A 22,437-nucleotide genomic window follows, 5' to 3' on the forward strand; every position below is an offset into this window, starting at 1 on the left:
TTAAATATGATTGAAACCATTCCTTCAAACAAAATTGATCTAATTTTTTATAATTAAAAAATAAATTAAGTCATAAAATTAGCGATTAAAAAATAGCCTAAAAAAATTACTAGTAAGAGCATATGTTAACAAATGATTAGGTTGGTTAATATATATAAATTATTGGTAAGTGAGATAGTTAAACTCATTAATATATCAAAAGAAATTAGGGAGAAAGATAATAATAATAATAAAAAAAAGGGTTAGAAATTAGAGCCACGTCATTGGTGTCCGTTTTTTTCTTTCATTCCTTTTCTCCGGCGACAAGGGTTTTGTTAGGTTCGGAAATATAACCTCCAACGTTCATATCGTCGACGGTTTTCCAGGGTCAAAGTCATAACGGTGTTCATAGCCGTTGCCCGCCATTCTCGGATGCCAGCTGTCTTGGCTTCCGCGTGTTTCACTCGGACTTATATATATCTCCCGCACTCAACTCACACTCACACTCACACTCTCTTCTTCAGCACATTCTCACATTAGAACCAGAGCGCTCCATCAACGCCCTCTTCCCTTCCCTTTCCAGTCTTCGTTGCCCAAACCGAAGGCTACATAGTTACAATGCTCCATCAACGGCCTCTTCCCTTTCAGTCTTCGTTGCTCAAACCAAACGCTACATTGTTACCAGGCAATCGGAGGATGAGAGAGCAGATTCGAAAGGAGTTTCTCGCCTCGTCTCGGTGACGAAAAATAGTGGTAAACTACCTTCATTCTGCCTTTTACTTTTATGGCTGGTTTGGTCGCTGTTCTTGGCTTGAAACTTTAAGGGTACCGTGACGATTCTGCTCTCTCTTCCTCTGATTTCCTTCGAATTTCGTTTCAGCCTTTTAGTTTATGCGTAGTTTGATCGCTGTTTGCGTTTGAAATTTCAAGGGTATAGTGATGATTCTGCTCTCTCTTCCTCCGTTTTCCTTCAAATTTCGTTTCAGCCTTTTAGTTTATGCGTAGTTTGATCGCTGTTTTGGGTTTGAAATTTTAAGGGTACAGTGATAACTCTGCTCTCTCTTCCTCCGATTGCCTTAAAATTTCGTTTTCAGCCTTTTAGTTTATGCGTAGTTTGGTCGCTGTTCTGGGTTTGAAATTTTAAGGTTACAGTGACGATTCCGCCTTTCAGCAAAACCAAAAAGATGCCCTCTAGAAAACTCCCACAAACAATCATAACCAACATCATGTATACCCTTTGGTGATTTGGGGTCTAGTTTTCTGGCACTAATTTTCTTTAGGCTGTAATATGGCATGATCACATCCTCTGATTAAGTTATCAATTGTGACATATATGTAGATTCTTCCCTATACAAACCTTTCACCGATTTGAACATCATTCAGTTTTCAGTGTTTTATGTTTTCAATGTGTGAATTAACCCTGCAAAAGGAAGGACGAGTTGTGTTCTATTTTGTAATAAGTTCACGAGTTAAATTTTTTTGACATTTTCTCTACATTACATTGTTCTTAAAAGGTAGAAGAAAGAGTTTGGTCAGCTGAAGAGGAAAAGGCAGAGTCTAAGAAAGAATTTGGTGCAGAGTCTAAAGATGTAAGCTTCTGATGTGAGTGATTTTAAAAGATGTAAGCTTGCTTCATTGGAAATGATTATATGGGTCACCAGTCACCCGACAAGGTGCAAAAATGTTGCAAAATTTTCAAAGTTGATATTTGGTGCTTATTTAACTCAGATTATTTGGATTATGTAAATATTGTTTTAGATTATTCTATTCACACACTTCAATTTTTAAGAATAACAAGCTAGAATCAATTCTATTTACGGGTCAAACTCCAACAAAAAAATGGTCAATGTTCACTCTTAATGGTTTCAAATTGTCCATATCTCATTGGTTTGTCATTATTGCTCATATTTCCTTTGCTAATGTAGAAGATTTTGGTTAGTAACTCTATTGTGAAAATTTCAGATGAACAATGGTGGACATAGATGGAGATAACAAAGTTGAGGTCATTCTACAAAGAATCCAACTAGAGTTGCTACTTTAAACACTCCACGTAAGAAATTTTCTATTTGACATCATGAACTACCATATGTCCGGTCTGGTTCTCGCAGGAATTACATTTTTGACAATGTTGTGGTCCTAACAAGGTTAGATTCCTGTGTTTAACTTTTATTATGGGTTTGTTTTTCTTTTTTTGATGTTCTTTGTGGTTCGGATATCATGTTTTTATTGTTTTAAACTACAATGAAGGATTATAATGAATGTTAATGTTGAAAGAGATTGACGAGTAAGGAATTAAATTACATCTTTTCTTTTATGAGCTTTTTAGGTAAATCTTTTTTCTTAGAAAAAATGAAAGTGAAGCTTTAATTGAGATCAGATAAAAGAATACAAAGGGAACACTAGAAAACCACCCAATAGAAAACCCAGTTGACCTATAAAGGGTGCTCAAATCAAGCAAAGTAAGACCTAAAGGATTGTTTAAAAGAAACGGGTGTGATATCCCCAAGAGGAGAGCCCAATTGACCTAAAAAGATACTCCAATCAAACAAAATAAGATTTAAAGGTAATTACAAAAAATTGTACACACTCTCCCATACCATACAGAGGTGCCCCAAGGTCTTCCAACCCTTTCTAAGCAAGGAGGTTTATTTTACGGAAAAGGGGTTGTAAAGATTTGTAAATTGGATGAATCATTAAGATGATGGATGAAGGCACTTCTTAGATTTGTCAATGAGTTTCCGTGATGAATTAAATGAAAAAATAACACTAGGTATTATGCCACATAAAGGAGGAAACATTATGTGTACAGTGGTAGACGTGGAATAAGATGTATGAAAGAATTTGAATCAAGGATGATTGGAAAGCGAAGAGTTGTTGAATCGAGGAATGAAAGATCACAAGAAGAGGTTTGTGAAATTTTAGAAAAGGGAAGCACTAGAATAAAAAATTATGCTTAATTGGTGCTAAAGAAAAGTTTAATTGCCTTTTAGTCTCTTGGATCTTTTGAGTTTGAAGGTTATGTATGTAAGGAAGATAAGTTTGGATACGAGAATTTTGGGTTGAAGTATATGATTGGAGTCTCAAGTTGAGAATGGACAATCTTTTGAAGTTTCAAAGTTTAATTTGGATACAAATTTTGGTTTAAAGTATGTAAGGAAGGAANGATTGACGAGTAAGGAATTAAATTACATCTTTTCTTTTATGAGCTTTTTAGGTAAATCTTTTTTCTTAGAAAAAATGAAAGTGAAGCTTTAATTGAGATCAGATAAAAGAATACAAAGGGAACACTAGAAAACCACCCAATAGAAAACCCAGTTGACCTATAAAGGGTGCTCAAATCAAGCAAAGTAAGACCTAAAGGATTGTTTAAAAGAAACGGGTGTGATATCCCCAAGAGGAGAGCCCAATTGACCTAAAAAGATACTCCAATCAAACAAAATAAGATTTAAAGGTAATTACAAAAAATTGTACACACTCTCCCATACCATACAGAGGTGCCCCAAGGTCTTCCAACCCTTTCTAAGCAAGGAGGTTTATTTTACGGAAAAGGGGTTGTAAAGATTTGTAAATTGGATGAATCATTAAGATGATGGATGAAGGCACTTCTTAGATTTGTCAATGAGTTTCCGTGATGAATTAAATGAAAAAATAACACTAGGTATTATGCCACATAAAGGAGGAAACATTATGTGTACAGTGGTAGACGTGGAATAAGATGTATGAAAGAATTTGAATCAAGGATGATTGGAAAGCGAAGAGTTGTTGAATCGAGGAATGAAAGATCACAAGAAGAGGTTTGTGAAATTTTAGAAAAGGGAAGCACTAGAATAAAAAATTATGCTTAATTGGTGCTAAAGAAAAGTTTAATTGCCTTTTAGTCTCTTGGATCTTTTGAGTTTGAAGGTTATGTATGTAAGGAAGATAAGTTTGGATACGAGAATTTTGGGTTGAAGTATATGATTGGAGTCTCAAGTTGAGAATGGACAATCTTTTGAAGTTTCAAAGTTTAATTTGGATACAAATTTTGGTTTAAAGTATGTAAGGAAGGAAGAAAGATAAAGTTACAAGTTAGAACGGTCTATGGGTTTCCTCGAAAAATTAGATGAGATGATATCCTTATATAAAAAGGAAAACAATCCACTTAGAGCGGTAAATGGAGGACTATATGTTGGAATATACAATTGGAAATCGAAGAACGGTTAGAATCAAGGAATAAGATGTCATATGCCATAAGAAGTATGAAAACATTTGAAAAAAAGGACAATTGAAAAGCGAAGAATTCTTGAAATTTTGGTTCTAAAGAAAGGTTAAATTGTATATGGTTTACAAGTCAGATACGGATAATCTTTTAGATTTTTTGAGTTGGATGGTTATGTATGTAAGAAAGGAATGAAGATAAGGTTGGATACAAGATTTATGGGTTAAAGTATGGGATTGGAACCCAACTTTTTGATAATGGACAAATCTTTTGAATTTTTTTTAGTTCAATGGTTACGTAAGAAAGGACGGAAGAAAGATAGCTTTGGGTTCAAGAATTTTGTTTTGAAGTAGGAGATTGAACTAAAACTTTTTTATTGATAATTTCTTTAATTCTTTGGATTGACAGAAGTAGTATTGTCTATTAAGATTTAATTTGGAGCAAGTGGAGAAAGTATTATGGTGAGGAAATGAGGTACTTTCTCATAACGGGTCTATGAGTTTCCAAGAACAATTAAGTGAGATGATTACAATGGTATGGATTTTTTGAGTTTGATAGTTATGTTTGTAAGGAAGGAGGAAAGGAAGATAAGTTTGGATACGAGAATTGTGGGTTAAAGTATGAGATTCGACTCCCTAGTTTTGGATAATGGACAATCCTTTGAACGTTTTTAGGTTAATGGTTATGTATGAAAGGAGGAAAGAAAGTTATATTAAGAGCGGCCAAGTATGCAACTCACTGAGTTTTTGTACTCATTCTAGTTCTCTCATGTTTTTAACATGCGAAAAGGAGCTAACCGAGGTTGGAAATGGATCTGGAGCAGGTGCCATATAGAGCCATTCAGTTCTTTAGTGTTTTAAATTGTTTTATTAAATGGGGGCCCAATGTATTTAAACTCATAGAATTTATTTTGAATAAAATGTATTTTATGTTTTTGTATTAAACACAAATTTTTTACCGTTTTTTTTTTTTTGTTTTTTCAAGTTTTTATATAGTCGCGACTCATGAAATTGAGTCGTGACAGAGTAATATCCAAGTAAAGGTTCTCTATGGCCCTGCTTGAAAGACGCTCTGCCACAACTAGGAATTGAACACCTTTAAGACTTTAAGATAAGGATGCCAAAGGCTTTTATGTGTTTGATTAACTTTAGGGTTACTATACCAGCAAAGATGTAAGATGACCTTAACACCCCGAGGACAAGTAGTAACGCTAAGAGTTCATAAGACCAAGATGAAAGAACTAAAGAACTAAGACTATAGGCCCTCCTAAAAAGGATTGTCTCAAGACAAAGCAATCTTTACAAGGCCAAAAAGAAACCTAGTAACAACAAGGAAAGAAGGACCTGAGACCCTAAGCCAACTAATAGGGTTTGTACATGACCATAAGGTACTTGGAAGGACATAGCTAAGACGAAGAACTCCAACAAGGCAAGGTAATAAAAGCGAAGTTTTGAGGATGAAAGTTTTTAAGAGCAGAAAAATTTGTAAGAGACCAAATAAGATTAAGAAGATGGAAGGAATGATTTAGTCTAGAAATGAGAGGAATGATTTAGTCTAGAAATNGGAGACACAAGGAAGGTTAATGGGCCAAAGGAAGAGATTTTCAATGCATTAAGGAATTATAAGGATTTAAACCTTCCTTTATAAAAGGTTTAAAAAAGAAATAGTATTTCTCCCCGGAAGAACGGAAGAACGGAAGAAGGGAAGAAGGAAAGAAGGACTTAAGTGAGAAGAAGGGAAGAAGGAAAGAAGGACTAAGTAAGACCCTGTGAATCCACCAATAAGCCTTGTACAAGAAGGGACAAGAGAAGTCTCTACGATACAACTTTGAATGAATAAGGTTGATTATGTCAAAATTTGTTGGATACAAGGAAGGAAATATGCTCCAAGATATAAGGAAAAAAAACAAAGATGTTCAAGAAAGATATGTAATCTCAACAATGGATGTTAAGATGAGAGTCAAGAAGAACAAATACTAGAATAAGTACATGGCCTTAAGGTAGGACAAAAGGCCACAAGTGCAAATTAGAAAAACATTTTTGATAAGGACACACCCATGCAAGGACCCCCGAGGTACTTGGAAGGACATAACTAAGACTAAGAACTCCCCCAAGGCATGGTAAGAAAAGTGACGTTTCGAGGATGAAAGTTTTTAAGAGGGGGAGAATTTTGAAGAGACCAAATAAGATTAAGAGATACTTGGGTAATTTTAAGAAGGTGTACATGAAAGGATTAAGGGATCTAACAAAAGGATTAAGAGAGCCAAGGAAGGTTTATGGGCCAAAGGAAGAGATTCTCAATGCCCTAGCTAGGAATTATAAAGATTCAAGCGTTTGAAAAAGAAATAGTGCTTACTCCAAGGAAAGAAGGAAAGGACTTAAGAGCCTAAGAGCCCACGAATAAACCTTGTACAAGAAGGAACAAGAGAAGTCTCTAAGATACAACCTCGAGGGAATAAAGTTGATTATGTCAAAACTTGTTGAATACAAGGAAGGAAGTGCTCCAAGATATAAGAAAAAAACACAAGGACGACCAAGAAAGACTTGTAATCTCAACAATGGATGTTGAGAAGAGAGTCAAGAAGAACAAACACTAGAATAAGTACATGGCCTTAAGGTAGGACAAAAGGCCACAAGTGCAAATTAGAAAAACATTTTGGATGAGGACAAAACCATGCAAGGACACCCAAGGTACTTGAAAGGACATAAGTAAGACCAAGAACTCCCCCATGGCATGGTAAGAAAAGTGACGCTTTGAGGATGAAAGTTTTTAAGAGGGGGAGACTTTAGAAGAGTCCAAATAAGATTAAGAGATACTTGGGTAAGTTTAAGGTGTCCATGAAAGGATTAAGGGTCTAACAAAAGGATTAAGAGACCCGAGGAAGGTTAATGGGCCAAAGGAAGAGATTTTCAATGCCCTAACTAGGAATTATAAGGATTCAAGCGTTTGAAAAAGGTTTGAAAACCAAATAGCATTTACTCCAAGGAAAAAAGGAAAGGACATAAGACTCTAAGAGCCCACCAATAAACCTGGTACAAACCTGGTACAAGAAGGAACAAGAGAAGTCTCTAAAATACAACTTTAAAGGAATAAAGTTGATTATATCAAAACTTGTTGGATACAAGGAAGGAAATATTCTCCAAGATATAAGGAAAAAGATAAAGATGCTTAAGAAAGACTTGTAATCTCAACAATGGATGTTAAGATGAGAGTCAAGAAGAACAAATACTAGAATAAGTACATGGCCTTAAGGTAGGACAAAAGGCCACAAGTGCAAATTAGAAAAAGATTTTGGATAAGGACACACCTATGCAAGGACCCCGAGGTACTTGGAAGGACATAATTAAGACCAAGAACTCCCCAAAGACATGGTAAGAAAAGTGACGTTTCGAGGATGAAAGTTTTTAAGAGGGGGAGAATTTTGAAGAGACCGAATAAGATTAAGAGATACTTGGGTAATTTTAAGGTGTACATGAAAGGATTAAGGTATCTAACAAAAGGATTAAGAGAGCCAAAGAAGGTTTATGGACCAAAGAAAGAGATTCTCAATGCCCTAGCTAGGAATTATAAGGATTCAAGACTTTGAAAAAGGTTTGAAAACGAAATAGTATTTACTCCAAGGTAAGAAGGAAAGGACTTAAGACCGTAAGAGCCCACCAATAAACCTTGTACAAGAAGGAACAAGAGAAGTCTCTAAGATACAACCTTAAAGGAATAAAGTTGGTTATGTCAAAACTTGTTGGATACAAGGAAGGAAATATTCTCCAAGATATAAGAAAAAACACAAGGACGACCAAGAAAGACTTGTAATCTCAACCATTGATGTTAAGATGAAAGTCAAGAAGAACAAATACTAGAATAAGTACATGGCGTTAAGGTAGGACAAAAGGCCACAAGTGCAAATTATAAAAACATTTTGGATGAGGAAAAACCCATGCAAGGACCCCCGAGGTACTTGAAGGACATAACTAACAAGAACTTCCCCAAGGCATGGTAAGAAAAGTGACGTTTTGAGGATGAAAGCTTTTAAGAGGGGGAGACTTTGGAAGAGACCAAATAAGATTAAGAGATACTTGGGTAAGTTTCAGGCGTGTCCAGGAAGGATTAAGGGATCTAACAAACGGATTAAGAGACCCAAGGAAGGTTTATGGGCCAAAGGAAGAGATTCTCAATGCCCTAGCTAGGAATGATAAGGATTCTCATGCCTTTGAAAAAGGTTTGAAAACAAAATAGTATTTACTCCAAAGAAAGAAGGAAAGGACTTAAGACCCTAAGAGCCCTCCTAAAAAAGATTGTCTCAAGACAAAGCAATCTTTACAAGGCCAAAAGTTTTTTTTTGAAGGATTAAGAAACCTAGTAACATCGAGGAAAGAAGGACCTGAGACCCTAAGAACCAACCAATAAGCCTTGTACAAGAAGGAACAAGAGAAGTCTCTAAGATACAACCTTGATGAAACCAGGTTGATTATGTCAAAACTTGTTGGGTACTAGGAAGGAAATATGCTCCAAGATAAGATATAAGGAAAAACACAAGGATGACCCAGAAAGACTTGTAATCTCAACAAAAGATGTTAAGAAGACCATCAATAAAAACAAATACCAGAATAAGTACATGACCTTAAGGAAGGACAAAAGGCCACAAGGGCAAATTAAAAAAATATGTCGGAGAAGGACAAACCCATGCAAGGACCCTCAAGGAACTTGGAATGACATAACTAAGACCAAGAACTCCCCTAAGACATGGTAATAAAAGTGACGTTTCGAGGATGAAAGTTTTTAAGAGGGGGAGAATTTTGAAGAGACCAAATAAGATTAAGAGATACTTAGGTAAGTTTAAAGCGTCCACGAAAGGATTAAGGGATCTAACAAAAGGATTAAGAGACCCAATGAAGGTTTATGGGCCAAAGGAAGAGATTCTCAATGCCCTAGCTAGGAATTATAAGGATTCAAGCGTTTGAAAAGGCAATAGTATTTACTCCAAGGAAAGAAGGAAAGAAGGACTTAAGTAAAAGACCCTAAGAGGCCACCAATAAACCTTGTACAAGTAGGACTTTAAGATACAATCTTGAAGGAAAAAGATTGATTATGTCAAAACTTGTTGGGTACAAGGAAGGAAATATGCTCCAAGATATAAGAAAAACAAAGGACGTTAAGGAGACAGCCAAGAAAAACAAATACCAGAACAAGTACATGGCCTTAAGGCATGACAAAAGGCACAAGGGCAAACTAGAAAAACATGTCGGAGAAGGACAAACATATGCAAGGACCCTCAAGGAACTTGGAAGGATATAACTAAGACTAAGAACTCTCCTAAGGCATGGTAAGAAAAGTGAACTTTCGAGGACGAAAGTTTTTAAGAAAGGGAGAATTTGTTAGACCAAGAACTCCCCCAAGGCATGGTAAGAAAAGTGAACTTTTGAGGACGAAAGTTTTTAAGAGGGAGAGAATGGTAAGAGACCAAGTAAGATTAAGAGATACTCGGATAAGTTTAAGGTGCCCAAGAAAGGATTAAGGGATCTAAAAAAAGGATTAAGAGACCCAATGAAGGTTAATGGGTCAAATGAAGAGTTTTTCATTGCCTTAGCAAGGAATTATAAGGATTAAGCCGTTAAAAAAGGTTTAAAAAAGAAATAGTATTTACTTCTATGGAAAGAACGGCTTAAGACCTTAAGAACCTACCAATAAGTCTTGTACAAGAAGGAATAAGAGAAGTCTCTAAGATACAACTGTGAAGGAACAAGGTTAATTATATCAAAACTTGTTGGGTACAAGGAAGGAAATATTCTTCAAGATGTAAGGAATTACACAAGGATGACCAAGAAAGACTTGTAAATATGAGAATTCAAGAAAAACACAAGGAAGACAGTCAAGAAAAAAAAAATACAAGAAAAAGTAAATACCTGAATAAGGCCGAACAAAAGGCCACAAGGACATTAGAAAAACATGTTGGATAAGGACAAGCCTAAGCAAGGATCCTCAAGGAACTTGGAAGGACATAACTAAGACCAAGAACTCCCACAAGGCAATGGAAGAAAATTGAACTTTTGAAGATGAACGTTTTTATAAGGGGGAGAATTTGTAAGAGATACTCGAGTAAGTTTAAGGTAAAAAAGGATTAAAAGACTCTTAAGGAAGAGATTTTCAATGTCCTAGCACGGAATTATTAGGATTAAAGCCTTTGAAAAAGGTTTGAAAAAGAAATATTATTTACTCCTAGGAAAGAAGGAAAGATGGACTTAAGATCCTAAGAACCCACCAATAAGCCTTGTACGAGAAGGAACAAGAGAAGTTTCTAAGATAAAACCTTGCAACAAGAAAGTTGATTATATCCAAACTTGTTGGGGTACAAGGAAGGAAATATGCTCCAAGATAAAAGGAAAAACACAAGGACGACCAAGAAAGACTTGTAATCTCAACAATGGATGTTAAGATGGGAGTCAAGAAGAACAAATACTAGAAAAAGTACATGGCCTTAAGGTAGGACAAAAGGCCACAAGAGCAGATTAGAAAAAAAATTTGGAGAAGTACAAACCCATGCAAGGACCCCCAAGGTACTTGGAAGGACATAACTAAGACCAAGAACTCCCCCAAGGCATGGTAAGAAAAGTGAAGTTTCGAGGATGAAAGTTTTTAAGAGGGAGTGAATTTGGAAGAGACCAAGTAAGATTAAGAGATATTCGGGTAAGATTAAGAGATATTCGGGTAAGTTTAAGGAGCCCATGAAAGGACTAAGGGATCTAACAAAAGGATTAGGAAACCCAAGGATTGTTAATGGGCCAAAGGAAGAGATTTTCATTGCCCGAGCAAGGAATTATAAGGATTCAAGACTTTGAAAAAGGTTTGAAAACGAAATAGTATTTACTCCAAGGTAAGAAGGAAAGGACTTAAGACCCTACGAGCCCACCTATAAGCCTTGTACAAGAAGGAACAAGAGAAGTCTCTAAGATAAAACCTTGAAGGAAGAAAGTTGATTATGTTAAAACTTGTTTGATACAAAGAAGGAAATATGCTCCAAGATAGGGAAAACACAAGGACGACTAAGAAAGACTTGTAATCTCAACCATGGATGTTAAGAGGAGAGTCCAGAAGTACACATACTAGAATAAGTACATAGCCTTAAGGTAGGATGAAAGGCCACAAGTGCAAATTAGAAAAAAAAATTTGGAGAAGTACAAACCCATGCAAAGACCCCAAGGTACTTGGAAGGACATAACTAAGTCCAAGAACTCCTCGAAGGCATAGTAAGAAAAGTAAGTTTCGAGGATGAATGTTTTTAAGAGGGGGAGAATTTGTAAGTACCAAGTAAGATTAAGATACTCGGTTTTTTTTAGGTGCCCAAGAAAGATTCAAGATTTTCTATAAAAGGTTTGAAAATGAAATAGTATTTACTTCAAGGAAAGAAGGAAAGGACTTAAGGCCCTAAGAATCCACCAATAAGCCTGGTACAAGTAGGCACAAGAGAAGTCTCTAAGATACAACCTTGAAGGAACAAGGTTGTTTATGTTAAAACTTGTTGGGTACAAGGAAGGAAATATGCTCCAAAATATAAGGATAAACACAAGGATGACCAAGAAAGAATTGTTATCTTAACAAAGATGTTAAAAAATAACAAATACCAGAATAAGTACATGGCCTTAAGGCAAAACGAAAGGCCACAAAGGAAAATTAGAAAAACATGTTTGAGATGGACAAACCCATGCAAGGACCCTCGAAGAACTTGGAAGGACATAACTAAGACCAAAAACTACTCCAAGGCATGGTAAGAAAAGTGAACTGTCGAGGCCGAAAGTTTGAAGAGAGGGAGAATTTGTAAGAGAGGAAGTAAGATTAAGATACTTGGGTAAGTTTAAGGTGCCCAAGGAAGGATTCAGGGATAAAAAATTAAAAAAAAAGATTAAGAGACCCAAGGAAGGTTAATGGGTCAAAAGGAAAAGATTTCTCATGGTAGAGCAAGGAATTATAAGGATTCATATCATTGAAAAAGAAATAGTATATACTCTGAGGAAAGAAGGACTTAAGACCCTAGGAATCTACCAATAAGTCTTGTACAAGAAGGAAGGAGAGAAGTCTCTAAGATACTACCTCGTAGGAACAAGGTTGATTTTGTTAAACCTTGTTGGGTACAATGAAGGAGATATTCTCCCAGATATAAAGAATTACACATCAAAATAAACTTGTAATCTCAACAAAGGATGTTAAGAAGACAGTCAAGAAGAACAAATATCATAATAAGTACATGGCCTTAAGGCAGAACAAAAGGCCACAAGGGCAAATTAGAAAAACATGTTTGAGAAGGAAAAACCCATGCAAGGACTCTCGAGGAACTTGGAAGGGCATAACTAAGACCAAGAACTCTCCAAAGGCATGTTAAGAAAAGTGAACGTTTGAGGACGAAATTTTTGTAAGAGGAAGAGAATTTGTAAGAGACCAAGTAAGATTAAGTTTAAGGTGCCCAAGAAAGGATTAAGGGATTCAAGAAAAGGATTAAGATACTCAAGGAGGATTCAAAAAAAGGATTAAGATACTCAAGGAAGATTAATGGGCCAATGGAAAAGTATTTCAATGCCCTAGCAAGAGATTATAAGGATTCAAGCCTTTGAAACAGGTCTGAAAAAGAAATAGTATTTACTCCAAGGAAAGAAGTAAAGGACTTAAGACCCTAAGAACCACAATAAGCTTTGTACAATAAGGAACAAGAGATCCCTAAGATACAACCTTGAAGGAACAAGGTTGATTATGTCAAAACTTGTTGGATACAAGGAAGGAAATATGTACCAAGAGATACTGAAAAACACAAGGATGACCGAGAAAAACTTATAATCTCAACAAAGGATGTTAAGAAAACAATCAAGAAGAACAAATACCAGAATAAGTATATGGCCTTAAGGCAGGACAAAAGGTCACCAGGGAAAATTAGAAAAACATGGTGGAGAAGGACAATCCCAAGGGCAATAAGTATATCTTGCCATTCTTTGGATAAAAAATAATATTTGAGGTAGTATTGTCTATTAAGGTTTAATTTAGGGTAAGTGAATAAAGTATTATGACGTTGAAATAAGCTACTTTCTTAGAACGATCTATGAATTTCCTTGAAGAATTAAATGTGATGATATCCTTACTTAAAGAAGAAAAAGATCCATTTAGTATGGTAAATAAACCATTGAAAAGTGACGAATTGTTGGAATCTAAGTTCTAAGATGTTATATGTGATAAGAAGTGTAAAGGAATCTGAATCAAGGATAATTGGAAAGCAAAGAAACGTTGGAATCAAGGAACACATGAATGATTGCAAAAAGAGGATTGTGAAGCACTAGACTACAAGAATTTGCTTAATTTATGGTAAAGAAAAGTTAAATGGAAGACTATATGTTTGAATAGACAATTGAAAAGTGATAAATGGTTGGAATCTATGTTTTAAGATGTCATAATGAAAGGAATCCAGAACAATTGAAAAATGAAGAATTGTTGGAATCAAGAAGTAAGGGATCACAAAGAGGTTTATGAAATTTTAGAGGAAGGAAGCGCTAGAAGAAAAGAGTTTGGTTAATTGATACTAAAGAAAAATTAAATTGTATTTGATCTTTTGAGTTAGATAGGTGGTTATGTAGGTAAAGGAAGGAAGTTAAAAGTTTGGATATGAAAATTGTGTGATGTAGTATGAGATTGGATTCCCAACCTTTTGATAATGGACTATCATTTTAATTTTTTTTTAGATTAATTGTTGTGTATGGAATGACAGGAAGAAAGATAACGTTGGATATTTAAAGTATGAGATTGGACTACAATTTTTTATGGATGATTTCTTGCCTTTTGATGGATCAAACGTAATCATGGAGTATTGTTAATTTATGGCAATTGAATAAAGTATTATGAAGAAGAAATGGGTACTTTCTTAGAATAGTTTATGATTTTTTTGAAGAATTAAATGAGATGATACATTAAATGAGATGATATCTTAACTTATTGCAAAAAGAAGCTTGTGAAATTGACTTGTGTTGTGTGTATAAATTAAATAATTGTTAGTTTTTTGGAATGTTTTAGTTTGATCGTTAGTTTGGACACGAGAATGGTGAATTTTAAGTATGAGATTGGACTCCCTTTGAAATTTGTTAGTTCAATGGTTATGTATGAAAGGAGGGAAGAAAGATGAGTTTGGATACAAGAATTATTCAAATCTTACACTAGGCTACATACATAAAATTTTCTAATTTTCTGGCACAAACAGAGTCATGCATGAACCAGGTATAAGTCAACTGTCTCTATGGACCCGACTATGTATGAGAACAAATTACAGCCCAAGCACTAGTAACAGAAAGAGAGCACTAGTAACAGAAAGAGATTTTCTTGGCTGCAAGTTTTCTTACTGTAGAATGACTTGTGTTAATACAATGTAGGAGGATAATTTGTTGGAATTATTGATGATTTGCCATGAAGGTTGGTATGAGGAGATGAAATTAGATGGCATAAAAGGTAAAGTGCTTTGGAAATTTTTTAGGTTTGTGTGGAAATTTTTTAGGTTCAAGTTTTGGTAGTTGTTTATCTACGTAAGGATGGAAGGAAGATAAGTTTAGATACAAGAACCATGGGTTCATAATGAGATTCGACTCCCTACATATTGATAATAGACAATCTTTTGAAAAGCTTAAGGCATAAGCGGTAGAAAAACGATTTTTGATTAAAAGAATGAGATTGGACCTCGCCTGGTATTCTTAAAGAGTTATGGTTTTCGGAAGTAGATGCAAGTTTTTGTGTTAGTTGGAGTGGACATAATCTGGGTGGAAGTGTTTGGATAATGGGACAAAGGTACTCTGAATATTAAAATGAGAAGAGAATAGTGGATGATATGCACATAGAAGAGGCAAAAGACACATGTATTGTGGTGGGTACAGGACTGTGTGTTGAATTAGAGATATTAGACTAAAAGCTGAACAATTATTTGGAAAGTTTATTTTGGAAATAGAATAGGTTATCGAGTAGCCTATTTACCTCATTTAAGATGGTTAGGTAATAGAGTCAAAGGTTTCGGATTTCAGTAAGCAGTGAGACCCATAAGTTCTGGAGTCGTGCGATCATGGTTACATTCTTGTGAGTTTTTCTTTCATTTTGTTCTTCTTCAGCTGCCTAACTAAATTCTGATAATTCCTCTCCTTTATAGTCGAGTTGCTTTGTACCTTTCCCTCTTCTTGTAACTAAAAGTCATAAATTGATAGCTTTCTTCTCGAGTCTCCCTTAGATTATCACTAAGAAAGAGAGGAAGGGAATAAAGTAGAGTCAAAGGTTCCAGTAAGGAAATGGAGTTGTTGGTTCCGAAGCTAAAAGGACACAACATCAGGTTCAGGTTAATAATAAATAAGGTAAATAGTTAAAGCTGTCTCACGTATTCAAAGTGAAGGAGTGAAGCCGAAATCCATTTAGTGTTATTATCAATGATTTGAATTAGACTTCCAAGAGTTCGAATTGTATGTTATGAAAGGTGTTAAAGAGTGAGTAGCACAGGAGAAGAGAGGATCATGAGCCAAGTGGGGAACCTGATTTGGAAAGAGGTTGAATGAATCAAAGGTGTTTAGACCTTGTAAATAATGTAGAACATTATTTTCTACGTTATTTAGAACATTACTGTTGCTGGTTTGATTATGCAGCCAAATACATTGAAAAGATCTCTGCTAAACGAAAAGTGTTCGAAAAAATAGATATCAATAGACCCTCAAGGGGTGGCTGTTCCAAAGGCTCGGGATGTTTTTAATACCCCTCGAAGTCTTGTAAACGTGCAGTAGGAAACGGAAAGGATCCCCAAAATCAGTTGGCCTTCGTAATACACTGCCCCGTAGTACATTATGAGATATTTTAGGTCTAATTTGAATAAACATGATTTTTACGAATGGTCATACGACCTCATGTCCGGTTAATACCAAATTTGGCAAGCTTTCATCATTTATATAGACGGACTTAATTCTAGAGTTATGCTTTAACTCACGCCAGAATCCCAACTATTGAGGTTATGACTCAGGATCTTACATGGTCCTCTTCGAGCCTATCTCTAGTAATCATGACAACTTATTGCCCCTAATTTTGTTTATGTCTCGTTTTGGCTTTCATGCATACTCTTCTTCGTGTGTTGGATGTGTACCATCCTCTTCGGTCATATCATGGCACTTGGGTGGAGCCACCATAGAGGGAAAGGGAGTGTTTTAAATATGGATTAAATAATAAAATAAATGTGTGGTTTTCAGTTGAAGCCTAAAGAGCACGATTGGATTTAGAATGAGTCTCATTTTTAGCACCGTGTAGTATCATGATTTAGATATTCTCATGAAAAATTTATAAATACAGTAGAATTATTTTCTAAGGAAGACGTCCAGGACACTCATCTTGCAATGCTCGCCACACCATGACACGTGTCATGGGTTAGCTCATTTAGGCCATAGAGCACGTAGGGGTGGTGGAAGTTTAACATCATGTCTCTCATTATAATACATTTTGAGGCATATTTGATATGGCTGGAGTAGACGTAATTTTGGCGAACAATCATACAGCACCGCAGAGCGTCTATTGAGTGTTTAATTGACACCAAATTTTGCAAGCTTTCATCTTTCATATAGACAAACTCAACTCCGAGCTGAGTACCCAAACCCAAATGAAAACTCAACCCAAGACAAACTCAACTCAATGGTGTTTTCCAAATAACATTAGTAAGGCTATCAATTGAGCTGTGTTTACAAAGTTAATGTGAATCGAATTTTGTATCTAATACACATTAAACTTTCAATTTCATGTTCAATAAACTAGATGCTGACAACCTATACTCACAAATCCTATTACACGCAATTGAATATTAATGGACTTATTAGAAACTTATTAGCAAAGCTTGTTACGTAAGAAGTTGATCAAGAAATGGAGTGTTGAATGGTAACTTAATGACTCCAGAAGCCACAAGGAGTGAGAATGCCCAAATTGGAAGAACCCATTGAAACGTAAACAGCAGAAACGATTTTCCTGCAAATTAAAATAAAATCAATATGTCTTGTTTGATGGGGTAACCCAGCAACAACATTAATGAACTCCTTCATTCTCTAGATTCTAGAGGGAGTGGAGTGTTCATTACTCAAAAAGACAATCAAGTTTCGAGAGAATTGGTTACCTGAAGCTTGAAATTTGGTTTCAGTCTGATCAGTTACCCATTCCCCTGTCTCGCGAAGCTTCTTCATGAGTGCTCCTTCATATTTCCCCGTAAAACTCATCAAAAACATGTCAAATGCAGCCTTCCTATCTTCTTCCAAATCCCTGAGCATCAAAACTTCAGATTACATCTCATATTTCACTACAATAAAGTTCAGAACACCGAAAGAGAACTCTCGGACTTGCCTGGGATCCGCGTCTCTGAACCTTCCGGCACCGATAGCACGTTCGATTTCAATAACGGAGGGCCGACGAGGTTTTGGAAGCCGCCGGCGTAACCGTGGATTCTTGATCGGAATAGTTTCGGCGGCGCCATTGGTTTTGGGAGGAGGCGAGTGAGAGTCGTCGCTGGGATTGAGTGAAGCGAGAGCCACATTTTTGGTCACAGAAATGCAGAAGAAGCAAGCCATTCCTGTTTCACTCGTTTTACAAACACTTCAACCCCTTCTTATCCTTTCAAACATAACAAACCATACTTCCATTAATATAATTGAAATTTTTATTAAATTGGGGACTAAATTGTAAGAAATTTTAATGTAAGGACTAAATTATTATTAAAATGTTATTATTGTTTTTATTACAAGCTAGTTGTGCAAACGCTCCTAAATTGTAAGAAATGATTCGTTCGTTTCCCTCTCCACCACACCCATATAAAAAATACTTTCGTTCTCTTCCAAACGTGGGATCTCACAATCTACCCCGTTAGGGGCAGCGTGCCTGCATACCATTTCTAACAGCCCTGGCCCTAGCCCACTACTAGCCAATAATGTCCTTTTTTTTACTTTTCCTTCTTGGCTTCCCCCTCAAAGTTTTAAAATAATAAGAACGAGATTTCCACACTCATGTTTCTTTCCATTCTCTAATTCTCTAACCGACGTGGATTTCAAATCTTCACCACCATATTTTATACCTAAACAATTAAAAAATAAGCGAGAAATCTTGGTGGGAAATGATGGGGATGAAAAAGAATGGTCAAAGTTGCATCAAACCACTGTTTTTGGAAAATACAGAATGCAGATCTTTGTACATTGGGGATTGGGCCTACAACTGCAAACTTACTGTACACAAAAAATCTGATGAGAAAGGGGGAATGGGGAAGGAATGGCGATCCAAGCAAAAACTTTCCACTGCCACATTTACATTCTAATATAACTAAGGGTACAAAACTTATGAACAAAAAGAATGAACCTATTAGAAAAGACCCTAACCTTTCATGGGACGTTTCCCACGAGTATCGTATCCTTGACTAACCGAAGAAGAACCAGAAGCAATGTCGTTTTCGGTTGCAGTAATAGTTTTCCCACGAGTATTGTATCCTTGACTAACTGAAGAAGAACCAGAAACAATCTCATTTGCAGTTGCCGTTGCAGTAATAGTTCCAGTAGTATTGGTCGTCGAAGCATAGGAATCGGATGCACCAGAAGTTCCAGCATTGGAGGACGATACGCTTGTCCTACGTGTTCTTCTATATCGAGAACCAGGCATTCCCGGTCTTGTTGGTTCCTCCAAAGTACCAGGTCTCCTCGACAGGGTCAAAACTACATGTGGCATGGTCGGCCGTAGGTGCGGATCGCCTTGTGTGCAAAGCAATCCTATCTGAATGCACATTGTAACTTGGTCAGGATCAGCTGATGATGCTAAAGTTGAGTCCATGATCTCCAAGCTCCTGCCTTTCTTGTAAAGCTTGTAAGCCTGCAGAAAAATTCATATCTCAGTAAGACCTTATAGAAAACAAATCAGAAATTTCTAAATGACTAACAACTATAGTGATGATCTTTTAAAATGATCAGTCAACATAGCATATGCAATTAAAACCTTACCCAATCAAGTAAATTTTCGGCGTCCATAAATAAACCAGATGATAACGAGTTTCGCTGGCCACTGATAAGCTCCAACACTAAAACACCAAAGCTAAATACATCTGCCTTCGCAGATAGATGCCCGTGCATTACATATTCGGGAGCCATATACCCGCTATTCATATATGAAAAAAGAAAATTAGTGAAGCGCTCCATATAGGATTCAGAAATTTGATGGGGGTGTTGCAGCAAAGCAAAGAAACTTACTTTGTACCAGAAACACGAGTATTGACATGAGTTTGATCTTCCGGGAAGAGACGAGCCATACCGAAATCCGCAATCTTAGGGACCCATTTATCATCCAACAAAACGTTACCAGCCTTGATGTCACGATGGATAATGACATTATGTGAGTCTACATGAAGATATTGCAACCCTCGTGCTACGCCAAAGATTATGCCATACCTCATCTTCCAATCAAGTTCTCCTCGTCTGCTGGCTTCTGCTATAACAACAACAACAACAACAAACAACAATTATTATTACCGACAGTTCTTCGAAGATCAGGCATCATATCAACAACAAAAATAATAATATAGAGTTGAAAGAAGAACTAAATTTCCCAGCATTACTTACTAAAGAGAAGCTTGTCGAGGCTCTCATTCGTGACGTATTCGTAAACCAGTAATTTTTCTGAACCATGCACACAGTACCCCAACAAATTGACAACATTTCTGTGCTGCACACGAGCCAACAATTTGGCCTCAGTCATAAACTCTTTTTTTCCTTGTTTTGAATATTGCGACAACTTCTTAACTGCAATCACTCTTCCATCCTTCAACTTCCCCTACAAAAAAAAAAAAAGAAGTAAAAGAAACTTAGATGTTACTTGAAAAGGATGTTGAATCATGCTCTCCATTTTCTTAAACAATAACAAGCTTGGACCGTGAATCTTTAAAGATGTTATCGATGAAATTATCCTTAGAACAGAACTTACCTCAAAAATAAATTCTAGACATACTTAAAGATTCATTTAGGAAAGATTCATTTAGGAGTTCAAGAATTCAAGAGTTCCTTCAAGAAATGTAGAAACCATAGTATGAAATTTATAAAAAAAAATAAATAAATAAATAAAAAAATAAGCATGAATTTAAAAAACAGAACTAAATGATCAAACAGGGCATAATTCATTTTTGTACATAGCTGTGGAAAATAATTTAACAGAACTGTTCTATCTCAAGTAGCCTAACTTTTCCCCTAAATATATGCTAACTCACTAAATATCATTTCAACTTCGTCTTCAACTAATTTTAATATTGACCAATAAAGGGTATGATTGAAAAATGTAGAAATATGAGAGGCAAGATTGCATAAATTTTTTGAAAAATAAGAACTAAATTGAAGAAAAAAACACCAAAAACATGTATTTAGCTTGATTCTTGATAGTAAACATGTTCTCCCGAATTCCAGGATTCATTGCAAGTGAGGTGGCAAATAGGGAGAAACCCAAGGAAAGTGATAGTCGCTGTATTTCTAATTGACCGCAAATTGAGGTCAAAAGTTCAGCACAAAACAACGAAGAAAAATGCTGCTAGAACAGATATGATTTAGAAAACAAAATGGCAGAAAGGGCAACAAGATTTATTACAAACTTCCATGGAGTCCAAATCCTTGTTAACTACGAAAAAATCGATGAAATAAAATAAGAGCAAAAAGGAAGAGTTTCGATGGTTCGATTCACGGTCAGAGTATAAATTTTGCAGTCAATGGAGTAAGGTTTGGATCTAACCTTGAAAACTGGACCAAATCCGCCTTGGCCAAGCTTGTTCGTGGGGTGGAAATTGTTGGTAGCTTCAACTAAGGTTTCGAACCGAAAAAACTTCTGTTCATTAGCTGCAATCTGCTCCAAATCGTCCTCGCCCTGGCTATCTAATCAACCCAAACCATCAATCGCTAATAAAAATCAAGATCAGAAGATACAGAAAATGATTTGCCCTAATTAAAAAGGGACCAGAAGAAGAAAGCAAGTGGATTTTTGGGAGGTACCTCTTGATGAACCGAATCTGAATGGTCTCATGAGGTTGTGTAACATACTCTTGGACTTCGTCATGCTCGTCTAGTCCATGAAGTTGGAAACAGCGAAAATCAAGCGAAGTTGGGAAGAAGAAAAGCGAATAGAGGATCAAAAAATGGCTGCTGCTGCTGCTGCTGCTGCTGATGATGTTGGTGCGGATGGGATTGGGGAATTGAGACAGAGAAATGGGGAATCCAAATTTGATCTTTGATTTGAGAAATATAAAACAAAGATCGAAGGCAAAAACACGTACACGAATTGACCCAATCCACGACCTTAGAAAACTCAAACCCACTGCCCCCTCGCACAAACAAACACGTACCTTTTCTTTGAACATAGTTCAATACATAAAGACATCAATTATCATCTAAAAAATTAATAGTAAGATCTTTTTCTCAAACTCAAAATTTTAAGATCCCAAATTTCGTCCAAACTCGAAAGAAAATCTTTTAGGTGTTGGATCTACCAAGTGCAATGTGAATTAGAAGGATCTTTCGAGAAATAGTTAATCTAGGGTTAGTGATACTTTGATTACGTAATAGTCAAAGCTCACTGCTAGTAGATGTTCTTCGTTTTGGTCCATAATGTATTATTGTCAGTCTCGTAGTTTTAAAGCACGTATGTTAGATAGAGATTTTCACATCTTTGTACTGAATTATTTGTTACCCTTTTCCAACTAAGGTAGGATTTTACAGATTATAGATGAACACTTTGGTAGACGACCCTTTTAAATTTTTGTATAGAAACTTCTAAACCATTATTCTAATAAAATAGCGAGCGATCGATAATATAAAATTTAAAATTTAAAATTGTATTAGATATTCTCATAAACATAAAATTAAGGGAATTTCGTGAGGTAGTGAGATACGTAATATGGAAAGACTATTATATGAAGTAAGGCGCGTGAATAAAGACAGCTCTAAAACATAAAAACCGTGTGAACAAAGAAAATTAATATTCAGAAGAAAAATGAGTACACGTCATCAAAACACGACAAAATTTTGGTACTTTTTGTCGCCTTCTCCCCCTGTTTTATTTATTTATTTATTTATATTATGTTGGTTAGATTAAAAAAAAAAAAAAACACACTCAAAACATTAATTTTAATTATACCTAAAAATTTTAAATTTTCATTATGGTCGTATATATTTTCGTGACAATTTTGCCGAGATCTCTTCTTTTGTTGAGGGAAGAATCCGCACGACCTGAAA

General features: G+C 35.8%; 2 protein-coding genes and 1 long non-coding RNA gene across 4 annotated transcripts; 1 reads left to right on the forward strand and 2 right to left on the reverse strand.

Annotated features, from left to right (window-relative positions):
- The first annotated feature begins 316 nt into the window (after positions 1 to 316).
- LOC111796135 lies at positions 317 to 2,248 on the forward strand. The gene is made up of 3 exons (XR_002815298.1): positions 317 to 732; positions 1,494 to 1,568; positions 1,942 to 2,248. It is a non-coding gene; the product is annotated as an uncharacterized LOC111796135 (long non-coding RNA).
- A 14,584-nt stretch (positions 2,249 to 16,832) lies between these two features.
- LOC111776782 (probable NAD(P)H dehydrogenase subunit CRR3, chloroplastic) lies at positions 16,833 to 17,818 on the reverse strand. The gene is made up of 3 exons (XM_023656147.1): positions 17,540 to 17,818; positions 17,316 to 17,458; positions 16,833 to 17,170 (listed from the first exon to the last, which is right to left on the reverse strand). The coding sequence occupies exons 1-3, from the start codon at positions 17,761 to 17,763 to the stop codon at positions 17,046 to 17,048; spliced, it is 492 nt and encodes a 163-aa protein (XP_023511915.1). The 5' UTR covers positions 17,764 to 17,818; the 3' UTR covers positions 16,833 to 17,045.
- A 494-nt stretch (positions 17,819 to 18,312) lies between these two features.
- Positions 18,313 to 21,521, reverse strand: LOC111776771 (putative cysteine-rich receptor-like protein kinase 35). Of its 2 annotated transcripts, none has more exons than XM_023656128.1 (6): positions 21,199 to 21,521; positions 20,942 to 21,081; positions 19,789 to 19,999; positions 19,420 to 19,657; positions 19,174 to 19,327; positions 18,313 to 19,045 (listed from the first exon to the last, which is right to left on the reverse strand). In XM_023656128.1, the coding sequence occupies exons 1-6, from the start codon at positions 21,260 to 21,262 to the stop codon at positions 18,557 to 18,559; spliced, it is 1,296 nt and encodes a 431-aa protein (XP_023511896.1). In that variant the 5' UTR covers positions 21,263 to 21,521; the 3' UTR covers positions 18,313 to 18,556. The 2 variants fall into 2 exon arrangements, with proteins under 2 accessions (XP_023511896.1, XP_023511904.1); XM_023656136.1 differs by having other exon boundaries at positions 19,420 to 19,654; positions 21,199 to 21,518.
- Positions 21,522 to 22,437: the final 916 nt, after the last annotated feature.

Source organism: Cucurbita pepo, chromosome LG01 (assembly GCF_002806865.2).
Source record: "Cucurbita pepo subsp. pepo cultivar mu-cu-16 chromosome LG01, ASM280686v2, whole genome shotgun sequence".
Classification (NCBI taxonomy): domain Eukaryota; kingdom Viridiplantae; phylum Streptophyta; class Magnoliopsida; order Cucurbitales; family Cucurbitaceae; genus Cucurbita; species Cucurbita pepo.